The sequence below is a fragment of the Lagopus leucura genome, unplaced genomic scaffold (assembly GCF_019238085.1).
Source record: "Lagopus leucura isolate 7727_CA_CO unplaced genomic scaffold, USGS_WTPT01 Super-Scaffold_100015, whole genome shotgun sequence".
Lineage (NCBI taxonomy): Eukaryota > Metazoa > Chordata > Aves > Galliformes > Phasianidae > Lagopus > Lagopus leucura.
In genome coordinates this window covers 15,223,301-15,237,439 of record NW_024962269.1, presented here as the reverse complement: position 1 = coordinate 15,237,439, position 14,139 = coordinate 15,223,301, and the positions used below count along the sequence as shown (strand labels likewise).

The 14,139-nt window shown below is 52.2% G+C and overlaps 1 protein-coding gene across 1 annotated transcript in view; it reads left to right on the top strand.

The window, feature by feature from the left end:
• The window catches only part of IGDCC3 (immunoglobulin superfamily DCC subclass member 3), an 82,912-nt gene continuing 68,773 nt past the window's right edge, over positions 1 to 14,139 (top strand). Inside the window, 2 exon segments of the mRNA XM_042876032.1 lie at positions 1 to 70; positions 8,325 to 8,630. Coding sequence (XP_042731966.1) covers positions 7 to 70; positions 8,325 to 8,630 — 370 coding nt within the window. The 5' untranslated portion in view covers positions 1 to 6.

The window sequence follows — 14,139 nt, the reverse complement described above, 5'->3', positions numbered from 1 at the left end:
GATGCCATGGCCCCGCGGGGCTCCGCGCTGCCCGCCCGCCTGCTGGGGCTGCTGCTGCTCTGCTGCGGAGGTAAGGGCGTGGGGAGCGGCGGGACCTGCAGCCGTCGCCGCTTTCTGTCCGTCGGTCGGTTCCTCACCCCCCTTCATTGAATGGGCTCAGCCCCCGCTCCGCGCTCCGTTCTGGGACCCCCCGCCTCTCCCGGTCCCTTCCCTGCCTGCGGCCACCGCCGCTCCGTCGGGCTCCCGTTGGGCTGAGCGGGGCCCGGCGCCGCCCGCGGTACCGTCCGTACGTGGGATGGAAGGACGGGGCCGTGGGGCTGAGATTTTGGGGCTGCCGGACGGAGCGGCCCCCGACCCGCTGGGGACCCGGCCGCATTGAGCGCTGCGCCCGGCCGAAGCCGCGGCTGCAGGCATGAGACCGAGCGGTGCTTCGGCGGCAGTTAGAGCGGCACGCGTCGATCTGAACCCCGCGGTGCCGTGCCCGTGCTTCCCCGGCTCGGCGTGCAGCCCGTGCACCGCGCAGAGCTGCCTGCACGCAGCGCACGGGACGCTTCCCGCTGACACGACGCGGGGCTCGCGCTGTGCCGCGCTGCTGCGGAGCGGTGCTGCCGCGCCTCCCGTGCCCTCTTTCTGCTCAGCAGCCGCGTAAAGCAATGCGGAAACTGCTTGAGACAGCCCGGTGCGGGCAGAGGGAGCGGAGGGTGCGGGAGATCGGCTTGCGATGCGGGGCGTCCTGAGATGGGCTGCGGGCTGTTCCCGGCGCAGACTTCGCCACGTGGTTCGCAGCGGTTCGTGCTGGGAAACGGGAGCAACCTGCGGGGGATGCGAGGGGATGTGAAGGCATGGGTTCTGCCGCACTGCTGGGGTTGGCTGCAAATGTACCTCTTTTTTAAGGGGGGGAGAAAAGGAGAAAATCGTTGAAAGCAAAACCTTACTGAGCTGGGTTTGCCCGGTTCTTTGCCTGTCGCTGTCTGCTGTCTTCTTGTCCCGTGTTGCGTTCTGTTGCGGTTCGGTCGGGCAGCCCCTGGGCTGCGCGCTGTCCGGTTCTAAAGGACCAACACGGACGCTTGGCTCTGCATGAGAAGTTTTGCAGCGCTGAGGTTTCCCCCCACCCTCGCTGTGTTTAGCAGTGAGGTACCGCTGCGTCCCAAACAGCCTCCTGCGGCCGGGGCAGAAGGGACGGATGGGGACGATGAGCGCAGGTGCTGGCCGGTGTGCTTCGCCCTTCCCGCCCGCTTGGCTGCCGTTCGCGCGGCTCAAACGCAGCGCGTTGGATGCGCTCAGCACTGGGACTCTATTTGCTGCTTCTTTTTTTCTTTCTTTTCTCCCCCTTAATTTCCTGGAGCTCTTTGTTTTGGTTGGTGGGCAGCTTTTTTCTTTCTTGCTGAGCCCAGCATTCAGAGGCAGGCATAGGATACTAGGGCTGTGCTCAGTAGCAGCCTCGGAATTAAGCATCGTCATTTATATTTAAGTAGGCTTAACTTCTGAATTATTGAAGCCGTAAGCTTTCAGTAAGTCCTGCTCTGCGTGGCTTTGTGTTTTTGGTTTTTGATGTGAGAAAGGACTTCCTTCTGCTAAATTGGTGTAACACAATACACAATTTTTTCTCAATATATCTAAGAAGGTATCTGGTATCATTTCCTCAGTACCACTCAAAGACAGCGGATGAAATTCGAGCCCGCGTTTGAGTTTTGTTTCTCTTGAGGGGTCCAACAGGAGAAGCTCTGGGCACAGGGCTGCTGCTTTCCCTAGAGCAGGGCGGTCTGGGGGACTGTGTGTGTCACTGGGACCGGTGCTGCGTTTGGGACCAGTGTAGGGCTTGTGTCTGCTGGTGCCGCCCATACTGAGCTTCCTTTGGGGGATTTGAGAGCCAGGTTCATGCCCCCACTCCACCCTGCCACCCCCAGCACAGGGAGCTGGAAATGCTTCACTGGTCGGATGGCTCTTTGCCTTGTTACTTGTCATGCACATTGCGAGCTCCTGCTCTCGTTAGGAGTGGATGGTGGCAGAGTATCCGAAGTTGCAGCCTGGGTCCCTGCCTCTCTTTGCTCGATCCCAGTTTTGGCTGCTGCACCCCTGTGCAGGCAGTGCAGAGCAGCCCAGCAGAGAGCTGCAACACCTTTCCCCCCACGCGTGCGTACATGAGAAAGCCTCCTGCCTTTCTTTCCCTCTGCCTGAGCTTTTCTCCCTGTGATTTCTTGCTCTGCAGAACCCCATTTCACAGCACACACAGTGCTGAGCATTGACCCCCTGCAGCCCAAACCTGGGGCTCGCAGCCCCATCTCCTCCCATCCCACTTTCCAACAGGAACACCTTTGTGTGTAACGCTGGGGCAGCAAAGCCGTGCGGGGACCTTGTGCTGGTTCTGATGGCAGTGTGACGTGGGGCAGTGGCTATCACACAAAGCTGTTGCCAGTGCTGGTGTGGCCCCAAAGCCACGCACTGCCCCAGCGGTTCCATTCCAGAGCCAGCAGCAGATCTGGGGCAGAAGATGCTTCTCCTGTGTCCCCTTCCCCCACCATCATTTCCTCGTGCTTTGCGCTCCTGGGCTTCTGACCCCGGATATTGTCCTTTTATTTGATCTAACAGAACAATGCCGGAGCCCCCCTCTGCAGATGAAGAATTCCCACTGAAATCAGCTGAATAGTGCTGGGCAGAAACACGAACGGTCTGCTCAAAATTACTTTGAAATCACAAACTTATTTGAACTTTACTGGAGCTTTTAGTTTTACAGAGTTTAGAAACTAATAAATTATGGAGCGGGGCTCATGAAAACCTACCCGAGCTTGGTTTATCCAAAAGAATATGCAACATTTTGGTTTTGCAAGAAAATAAAAATAATTGTTTGCACGTGTTCAGGAGCCATTGGCAAGCACATAAAACCAATGGTTTAAGGAGGCAAACATGTCAATAATCGCGCTTTAAGAGAAGAGGGAGGCACGTTGGCAAAGCGCACAGCGTGCTGCTCTGCCTTGCTTCTGCATCAAGAGGAGCCCGCTCACTCATCAGCCAGCGTGCTCCTGTGCTGGTAACTTAAAGCCAGAGTGGAGGATTTGCTGCCTTTCTGGCTTTTTGCATGTGGGGGATGTTTCTGTATGAGGAACTTTGCTGCTGGAACCTGAGAGTGCACAAAACAGGAGAGAAGTGGTTGGGTTTCACTCTGCTTTTGGACCTGCTGCGGTGCTCAGCTGTGCATTGAGATGACTGAGGTGGTGTTTCCCTCCATCCCAAATTTCAGAGCTGTGGGGTGGGAGGTGATGGAGCAGAGGAGGAGGGAAGCGAAAGGAGGGAGGGGGGAATGGGGTGCTTCCTGAGAACGCGCTGTGGTGAGGACTTTCAAAGTGTTTAACACGTGCAGAAAGCTCTGTGCCTCCAGAAGGACCTTGCCTCTCCCTGTGCATTGCATGCTCCTGCCCACCAGCACTGCACACAAATTTCAGGGCGATGCGATGGGACCCGGTGATGTCGGGGTGCCTGTGGCCATGCTGAGCCCAGCTGCTCATTCATCCTTTCTCTCCCTGGTCATTCTGTGTTTGTATGAGAGGTGAGATCAGGTTGGGGCTGCTGACCACGTGGGGAACGGATAACAGCATGGGGCTGCTGTGTGCTCGGGGTTCCTTCCTGTGGGTAGAGCTGTTAGCATGAAAAGGGTCTTCGCCCTTTCCAGCTCCACTGCCAGGCTGTGCCCTTTCTTTAGGGCTCATGGAGCGTGTCCTGGAAGGGCCCTTTGTGCTGGGAATGCTTCCTGCCTCCACTCTGTGCTTAACAAGCAGCCTCCTGGGATTGGCCCGATCTGGTCTCAAACATCTGAAAATTATTTGGAGCCGTTTCTGTGCCTCTCTGAGTGGGGTTTGCCTTCCCTGGATGAAACCCAGGGCGGAGATGCTGGCTGCGTGGCTGAACTTGGCATCAGGTAGCCAAGATCTCCTGTTATCCCCGCAGAGCCTCCTGCAGTCCCATAGCAAGTGGGTACCTGATGGAGAAATCACTTTGCGTAGCCTCTGTCCAAAAGGAAAGGGAATAAAAAATTCTGAGCTAGTAAACTTTACTGCCAGCAAGACATGGGGCATGCTGCAGCCTATTCTCCTCTTCTTTGCATGTAAATTTTTTCTGGATGCCCTAAAGAGCCAATTTGCACTTTACTGCAGTGTAGTGCTTTTCTCGTTAGTGTCTGGGTCAGCCTGGAGGAGATTTAAGGGGCACCAGCTGGGTTTTTAGGTTGCCAATTTCATCAGCTGAAACCTGTTTTAATCTGCAGGAGAACGCCTTTCAGCTGTGGAGAGCTGCTCCCTCCACCTTTTTGCATTTGCAGGAGTGCTTAAAAATAAAAGCACCAACAGTAAGCAGGAGTTGTAGTGTGTTGGGCCATCCCAACCTGCCCTGCTCCCATGTGCTTTGTCCTAACACCAACCCACAGCCCCAGGTCTCTGCTCGTGAGTGGGGATGCTTTCTTTTGGCTGTATTGAAGCAGGACCAGAGCATAACTTTGGTGATGGCTGCTGGTGGGTCGCTGCTGGTTTACGCTGCGTTGCATTGGGAACAAACGCAGTAAATCAGGGGAGGGCACACGAGAGCTTTCTGCTCACACAAGGACGTGCTGCTGGGACAGGGCTGGGTGCAGGGCAGGTCTGTGCACCAGGGCAAATTGTAGGGTCGTGGAGTGGATGTGTTGGAAGGGACCTTAAAGATCGCCCAGTCCCACTGCAGTGGGCTGATTGCCCTCACCACGTTGGGTTGCCCAGGCCCCATCCGTGACCATGGGCAATGCGGGGATCCTGCCCCAGGATGTTGGGAGCTGGGCCTTTGGGATTGGCATTCCTGATAGGAATAGGAGGAATTTTTCACACAGAGGTGGTGAGGCACTGAACAGGTTGCCCAGAGAGGCTGTGGATGCTCCGTCCTGGAGGCATTCAAGGCCAGGCTGGATGTGGCCCTGGGCAGCCTGGTCTGCTGGTTGGCAGCCCTGCACATAGCAGGGGGTTGGAAGTGGATGAGCATTGTGGTCCTTTGCAACCCAGGCCATTCTATCACTCTATTCTATGGGATTGGCTTTCTCGGTGGGTTGCTGTACCTTTCCAAAGAACAGGACAGAAAGCCAACGCCACGTTTCCCAAATGGAAAAGGACAATACTGAGATATGAGCGAGTCCTTTTGAAGCTTTGAGCATGAATCACAGTGTCAAGTGAAAAATAATTAAACTTTTTTTTTTTTTTTAAATATACTTCAAAGTGTCTTTTAAGCTTCCCATTAATTCCAAGTTCTTTCTCTCAGCACTAAATAAATCGCTTGGTTCAAAAGCACAAGTGCTAATTGGTTTCTCTGAGTATGCCTGTCTGCTTGATCAATAGGGGAAGTAGTTTTTGTTAAATATTTGCACATATCGTCTCATATTGTGTAGCTCAGGGAGATGGTAAATGTTTCTCAAAAGCAGACTTGTAGGGTGAGGGTTCCAATAATTTTCTCGTGGCCTTTATGTCAGAGCTGGTAAGGCTTCCTCCCTTCATCCTTCTGTAGGAGAGAAGGAGGTTGCCCAGCAAAGGGCTGGGGCTCTGATGGGTGATCTCCTCACCTCCAGCCCCGTGCCTGCTTGCAGGAGAGGCACTGCAGAGCATAATGCTGCAGGGCTGGGGCCTGGGATGCCGTGTGGGATGGGCAGGTTTGGTACTCAGCCCATGGCTGGGGCTTTTAGACTCTATAGGGAACGCATATGACCTCAGCGATTTCCTCTCTCACAATTAGTCGCACTTTTGCTGTTTCCATGCATGTTCAGAGCATCATTTGCTTCCTTTCCATCATTTCTGTGCCTCGCTGCTGCCTGGTCAGATATTGCTGCTAATGGAGCTGCTGCCCCTCGTCCCCAGTACCTCATCCTGCTGCCTTCACCTCTTATCCCAGGTCTGGGGGCTGCTTTGAGGACTTGTGTCCCACAGTGCCCATTTGGAAGGCCAGACCTCAGCCTCATCTGTTCAGAGCCCAGTTCTTGAAATCCATGCTATTTGTGAGTAATCCCACTGAGTGGAAATTCCCACTGTGGTTACGGCCAAGTGGATGCAGGGAAATATTTCAAAGAGGACAAAACATGTAAGGTGCCCAGTTCCTACTGTGTCTTGTGCCCTGCTTTCTTCAGAGCAGCTGTGCAGCAGCCCAGAGGCCCTAGGCTGGGCAGTTTGTGGGCTGGTTTCTCGTGCTTGTTCCTTATGCTGTGCAGCACTGGATGGGGCAGCGTCCCAGAGCTTATATGGGGTGTTGGGGTGAAGGACGGAGCTTGGCTTTTCCCTTAATCCCATATTAGCACTTGTTATCTGTCTGATGTAAGGAGGGGCTGGGCTTCCCTCTCCTCATGCATCCCATCAGCTGGTTGCCTTGCCCTGAAGCTCAGGAAAGTAGCAGTGGGATTTCTTCAAGGACAGAAAAGCATCCCAGGAGCCAGAATTTGGGGTGCTGTCAGGCATCTATAGGGAACAAAGCAGTCGATGTCCTGTGTCACCCCTGGAGGCACAGTCCCAAGGAGACCCCAGGAGCAGCCAGCAGCCGTCCCTGCCCCACTTTGTGTCCCACCAGTCCTAATTGTGAGTGCCCTCACTGCTGCTGCTCGAGCAGCCCGTGGTTTGGATGCAGACCGAATGTTTATGGAGGTAAACATGATTATCTCCAATCACACGCCTTAATGATGGTTATTATAATGACAGCTATTGTGGGAAGGGCATGTAATTATGTTGATTCTTCCTTACTTCCTTTATTGTACGTATAATAATAAGCTGTTTTATCTGAGAATACAGGGGAGCTGGGGGAAGATGGGGCTTTTAATTCATTAGGATTTGTGTTGGTTGTTTTCTTTTGGTTGTCTTTTAGGTTAAATCCTAAATTCCTGGTCAGTCTGTAGAGAGCCAGAAGCTCAGAGGGGAGGCAGGAGGGGGTCCCTATCCTGCATAACATGGAGTGGGGCCCCAGCATGGTTGGTGCTGATGAGGCTCTGTCCACTTTGCAGAAAAATGCAGAGCATTCATCTCAATTCCTTAATTTTCATAAAGTAATTGATGGCTTTGTGCTGGCTGCAGTGTAACTTGCAGAGAGGACCCCAAGGCTATCTCGTAAAGAGAGCAGTCACGGCGAGCGATAGATCACTGAGATGGCTGGGGCTAGCCTGACGTTTTAAGACTTAATGGGTTAATAAAGTGTGTGCTTTAGGTGTCTGTCACTAAGTAGAGTTTGTCCATTCCCTGCACACACTCATACCTTGACAGCAGTACCTTTGACCTGCCTGCACTACCCCGGCCTTCTTTGTCTGCTCCGTCCATCTGCCTTGGCTCAGGTTGCACTCAATGTTTATCCCCCGTAATCCAATTTAAGTTGCTGTAGAAAGCAATGGGGATTTGCAGAAAGAAAGAAAAAAATCTCCTGGGTTTGCAGAGCAAAAAAAAAAAGGCAGGCATTTTTTCTTTTTTTCTTTTTTTTTTCCTCCCTTCTTTTAGGATGGCTCTCTCGTACTCCTCCCATGCATTAACGATCTGTTCTCCACCCAGTTGGACCTTTCTCGTGGTGGGATCCTGGCCGTGCTGGGGTCTGCCAGAGGCAGGCATCCCAAAGACCGTTCTGTGGCTTCTGTCTGCTGGGAGATGTTGGCCACATGCATCCCAGTTCTGCAGGAAGCCGTGGCATTGGGCCCCAGGAGAAGGGGGAAGCTGGGTGTCAGGGCAGAGCTGTGGGAGCTGCACCAAAAGTACGGCCAGAATGGTTTTCCCTGTGCTTGGAAATACCAGTTTTCTTGCTCTTCTGGAATTTCTTCATTGCTCTTCCCTTAAAAAAAAATTTAAAAAATTGCCTCCATCACTGTGTTTACACCCTTCAAATATTTATATGACTCCTGTTTCTTGGTCTTTCATGTCAGTGTGTGTTTTGGGCTAACCTTTAAACAACAGCTCTATTTCTGTCGTCTTCTGTGGTGCCTAATCATGGTTGTATGGCAAATTACACCCTAAAAAGGGGTGCTGGACCAAATGAAGCATAGCAGGCCAAAGACATAGGGTTTAAACGTTCAGTTGGCAAAAGAAGTAAAGGAGTGTGTATCTGTGCGATGGGAAGGGGGGGTTTGCCTGTTGTCGGGACAAATTCTGCAGTAACTTATCTCAGCCTTGGAGGGCTGCATCTGTGGATGTGCCTTTGGAAACCGAACCTGGGACTTTGAGGGCAAAGCCTTTGGATGCAAAGCACGCCCAAAGGTTGCTTATTTTTCTGGAATGTGAATGGCCTGTTAGCTGCCTTAGTGTTGACTGTCGCTTCATCTTGTTGCTGATGTGTTGCCCTTCTCTCTCCTCGCTTTTCAGATTTCGGTCACTCCTCTGAGCTGGCGTTCGTTGTGGAGCCCAGCGATGACATAGCGGTGCAGGAGCAGCCCCTGATCCTCTACTGCCAGGTGGAAGGCATCCAGCCCATCACCATCACGTGGCGCAAGAACGGCGCCCTGATCGTGGACAGCGAGAACGCCTTCATGTTGGCCAACGGCTCGCTGTACGTCTCCCGCTTCCAGAGGGTGAGGGGAGACGGCTCCTCCGACGAGGGCGAGTACGACTGCATGGCACAGAACCATTATGGGCTGGTGGTGAGCCGGAAGGCGAAGATCCAGGCAGCGAGTAAGTAGAGGCTTTGCCCTGCCTGCACCTCGTGCTGTGGTTCTGCTGTGGGCTCTGGTTTTGCTGGGAAGCGTGGTGTGACGGTGATAGGACAAGGAGAAATGATTTTAAAATGAAAGAACAGAGATTTAGGCTAGGTGTCAGGTGGAAATTCTTTACTCAGAGGGTGGTGAGGCCCTGGCACTGCTGCCCGGAGAGCTGTGTGTGCCCCATGCCTGGAGGTGCTCAAGGCAGGGGTGAATGGGGCCCTGAGCTGGTGGGGGCAGCCAGCCCACGGCAGGGAGATTGAAACCAGGGTCAGCTTTGCAGCTTGATGGACTCTGCTTGGCAGGCAGTACTTCCCAAACCAGAGACGAAGACCTTCAGAAGGTCATGGTTCCTCTCATTTTGTTATTTAAGACAGGCAGTGTGGAGGCAGCAAGGTCTTATTTACTATCAAGCGTGGCAGTGCCTTTGGGGGCAAGGCTAACAACACCAGACAGATAGTCTGGTGGGTGAGCCTGGAGGAGGAGAGAGATGAAAATGTCAGCAAGGGAATGAAATTTAAAGGTGGGGGAGGAAGAATTACAGGGCTGGCTGCAACTCCAGCCCATTGCATCTGGAAATGCTGCAGTGGCTGTGCTCCTCTTGGGGTGTCTGCTGTTGGACTGGATGATCCAGCAGGTTGTTTCCAACCTTGTGATTCTGTGATTCTGGTGACTTTCCCCCTTTGCCAGCTCTGGTTGTGGATCTGTCCTGAGACTGAAGCAGAGCTCAGGAGCTGTTCGCTGTGGCTTCTGTCCTTGTGTAGATGGCTTTGCTCTCAGACTGCTGCTTATCCTTTTTGCTTGTAATGAGAAGTTGCTGCTAAGTATAATTTCTGTAAAGCTGGGAACATGGGCATCCAGTAAGATCCTGAGACCTGGCCAAATGCTGATCTGTTAGATTAAGTGTTATTGAACTGTCTTCCAGCTTGTTTGCAAGGTGGCTACCGCTATTCCTAGCGTGCAATCCCCTTACTACTTCTTCCATTGTATATGCAAGCTACCCCATGCTTTCTTGGTGCAAAGCAGAAAAGTCTATGGCAAAGTATGGGGCCAGACCCAGGGTCCCCTGGTGGCAGTCCCCTGCCTGGGGGGCCCTTTGAAGCTCTGCGTCCCGCTCCCCGCTGCGCTGGGGTCCGCTGGCAGCCCACCAAGGGAACACTTCAGCCCTTGTGTATAACAATTCCCAAGTGCATGAAGTGGCCATCTGCAAACCTAGCTTTTCAGTAGTGTAAGAAATGACATTGTCCAGGAGCCAAGGGCTTTGGGTCCGTGCCAGATTAGCAGCTGGATCTAAAACTTGTCAGTCTTGCAGTGCTAAACCTCAGAGCGCTTTTGTGAATGGCTCTGGCATTTATGAGCTGGGAGCTGGCTGACGTGCAAGAACAGTGTCAGACTTCTCAGACCTGTAAACAGGAGACATGAGAGCCAGAGGAATTACCTTTGGGATAGCAGATTGTCAATAAACACTGTTATCTTGGCTGTGGCATCAATATGTATGTGATGTGCTGTGTGTCCCCGAATAGCATTTCCTTTTGTAGCCATCTTCGTGTGAATCAAAACAAAAAAGGGATTACGCTGAAGATGCTCAGAAGTCCATTCTGTCTTCAGGCTCTGAGAAAACGTCTGGGTGAGGCCAGCACAGAGTGGTAGGGCACCTGGCCTCGATGCCACAGCTTCTGCTGATAACAGGAGTGACTGGGGAAAACTGTGGGCAGGTGTAACCTGCTGCCCTACTCAGCTCCTGGTGTGATGGATGGCAGCACAGGGCTCGCTTCTACCTCCTGAGAGCAGATCTCAGCTGTCCCCTCCAGCCTCTGTATCTCAGGGTGGTTACCTGTGGGTAACAGCGATCTTCCATGCTCCAGATAATCAAATCAAACAAAGGGTTGTCAGCTGCATCTTAGGGGAGCACCGCATTGAAGCCATGGGTGCTGGCTGCCTGGAAGAAAAAAGCTGAGCAGCCCTGTGCAGAGCAAAGTAAACACTGCCAGCGAGTAAAACCTCATCCCAGCGCTGATCTCTTCCCTCTGAGCCTGACATCTGAGCACAAAAGCAAAGGAGAAACAGAAACCTTTTGCAAACAGAAATCTTGAAAGTTGATCAAGGCCGTGCTACTGAGGAATAAAAGGGATCTGACAGAGCAGAGCCCCTCGAGAGCTCTGCTGCACTTTCTGCTGTCTTCAAAGGCACGCTGTTAGTCTCATATCACCGTTACAGACCCCGGCTTTGTATTATTGCTTGGAATATAATCTTCTTGGCTCGGAGGAATGTACATATTTGCATTCAGGAAATGTGGGTTGGAGATCATATTTTTATGTTTCAAATGTACTCTGACAGTTGGCATGAAGCAAAGTTTAAGTGGAAGAATATGGGGCTCGCAGCCGCGGCGCGTGCGGCTCTGCTGGCGCTGGGAGGGCAGGTATACCCTGGCAAAGAGACCACAGCTTTGGCACAGGCTGTAAACCACCGAGGTGCTGCAGTTTGTAACTCTGCCACGGTGATAGGTGTGTGTAGAAGTGGGAAACGGGGCAGCCTGTGTTGTCAGTCCCATCCGCCCCAGATCTTATTACTCCCCTGCCTCAGTTTCCCCATGGAGCGAACACGTCTTAAAACCTTCCTCCTCCAAATGGGCTGATGAAATTGCCTGAAGTCTTTGGGAATTTCTGTATTTTGCCCCTAATAAGCAAAGATACGGAGCGGAGGGAAGCAGATCTTGTCTGTTCTGTGGGTTGGCAAGTTGTGTGTGAAGCACGTTGCTCATATTTTTGTGCTGTCACCTCCTTTTGAATGACTGTGCAAGCAGTGCACACGTGGCTGAGGCAGGCAGGAACCTCGGCATTCCCACCCTCTGCCTGGCACACTGCTTTGAGTGCCCTTGGTTGGCATCTCTGCTCCTGTTCAGAGCCTGGTGTGGAGGTTGAAGAGGTGGAATGCAGCGTGTTTTTATGATCTGATCAGCTTATTGAATACAGATCTTTTCCCTAATGACAGTTTCATGATTTCTCATGACTCGGTGCTGTTTTAATTAATATCAGTTTGATGTTTTCCTGAGGCAGCAGTGTCCAGGAGAGCCCAGCTGTGGGTGAAGACACCCCCTGAGCTCTGGACCCACTCCTTTGGAAGCTCTCTGACCCGCAGCCACCTGTGGCTCTCTTACAGCTCTGCCTATTGATTCCACTTTTCTTCTCACTGCTGCCCTTTGCTCAGCTCAGCCTTCCTCATGTTGTCTCGTGGCATTTCCAGCCCTTTTGCCAATGCTGTAATTTGATGGAGCTGGCTCTGCATCATCATAAATCACAGGCCGGCCAGTGAAGTAAGACCCATTGATTATATCACTCAATAACAAGCAGTTACCACTAATTGGAAATCACCATCTAACTGGGTATTGGTTCAGGCTCTGCACGCATCCAGCCTGAGAGTAGCAATTTTCACTGTTTGATCTGGTGCTATTAAAAAAAGATTAGAAAAGAGAAAGTAAGTCAATCGTGCAACTTGGATCCAGAGACATTTCTTGAAGCTTGTTGAAACGGGCCCAGTGTGTGACAGCTTGGGTGTGAGAGCAGCTCTGGACAGACCTGGGCTGGCAGTGCCACACTCCTCCTTTGCCTTGCCATCGGGGACCGCTCATCACCTATCTTAGCACCCTGCATCCCCTGTGCCCACAGGGCTCCCTTACCCCTTCCCTTCTGCATCTAGCCCTGTATCACAGAATCACAGAATTGTAGGGGTTGGAAGGGACCTCCAGAGATCATCGAGTCCAACCCCATTCCTCCATCCCCCTGGTCATTCTCAGCCTATCTTGGGGTCACCTGCTCTCCCCACAGACTCCCAGGCCGAGGGTCTGGAGGCCGTTTACAAAATATAAAGAGAGGGAGGTCTGCTGAATATGCATGCTCACGAGTTGTTTTCCCTGCTAAGCTGCTGCTGAGGGGAGGAGGTTGCGAGTTGTGGGGTTTTCCAAGCAGCCCACTTCTTCCCATGGGTTCAGCTCCTCTGCGCGGAATACATTCAGGGTTTAACCTGCAGCCCCTTTTCCAGGCTCTGGGGTGGTGGGAAGAGCTGCTGAGCCCAAATAATGGCAGCATTTATAAGAGTGTAGAGACAAGAAGGAAGTCTAAAAGGATTAGAGAGAGACAAAGGGGGCTGATTATTTTATGGGTCACAATACAAGGCATTAGAGCGAGATCACAAAGGGATGTAATTACAAAAGAAGGCCATACTGGGGGGATCAAACCAGGCTTAGAGTGGGAAATGTTTTTACACAGTTTTGTTCCACTCATTATAAAGTTAGCATTTAAAATTAAGGTTTATATAAGGTGGCACCAAATTTGTCACCAGCGTATTTCCTGGGCAGTGCCACTGTGGGATGCAGGCTGAGTCTGGGAAGTGAGACCTTAAACACATGGGTTTGCTATGGGATTTTCTGTGCCTTCCGTGTGAGCGGAGCCCTGCCTGTCACCTGTGCTTGCACCGTGCGAGGCTGTTCTCACTGCTGGGATGGGATGCTGATGTGGTGGTCTGTTCTGGGGTGTGAGACACGTGCTGGTGGGAAAGAATGTGTCCTGGTGTCACACTGCTGCTTTGTAGATACAGTTGTGCTCCTCCCAGCAACTTCTGGCTGTTGTTCACTTGCAGTTTATCACAGTTTAACATCCACTCCTGCATACCAGGCTTCCTGCGCTCACAAACGCAGTTGTGTTTGCATTTATTGCTCTTTCTTATCTGGTACTGAATATTGAGTTTGAGCAGAAGGGCTTCATGTTGATACCTGCTGTGCTTCTCTGGCTGGTCATAGAGTCATAGGATGGCCTGGGTTGAAAAGGACCACAATGATCATCCTGCTATGTGCAGGGCTGCCAACCAGCAGACCAGGCTGCACTGAGCCACATCCAGCCTGGCCTTGATTGCCTCCAGGGATGGGGCATCCACAGCCTCCTTGGGCAGCCTGTTCCAGTGCTTTACCACCTCTGTGTGAAGAACTTCCTCCATCCTCCTGATGGCTGTGCTCTGCATGCTCACAGGTCTTGGTGAACCCAGCACAAATTCTGGGTGTAGCAGTGGTTCTCAGGGGGGAAAAATTCCCGACAGGAGCTACAGGAAAAGAGAAGGAAAAAATAAAATGAGTGGAGCAAAAAGACTGAGAGGCTTCCAGGGGAGGGAGATGATGGTGAGTGGGCTCTTTCCCTTCACCAGCTCTTCCTGCTGCCTCCAGGACACTCTGGCTCACGTGATGCTGCCTCTTACATCTACACTGTGGCCCCACATGTGCTGCAAAGCAAACACACATTTAGGAGCCACCGGGGGGAGCGGGGAGATTTGGCTGGCAATTCTTGTCGATTTGGGGGATTAAAAGAGTTTATCACTTAACCACCCGCCACATTTCAGTGTCTGCATCTAAGAGCCAGAATCCATCCTGAGACTCGAGCCCATTATAAGGCCATATTTCTCTCGGCTGCTCATTTCGTAGCAGTGTGATAGTTATT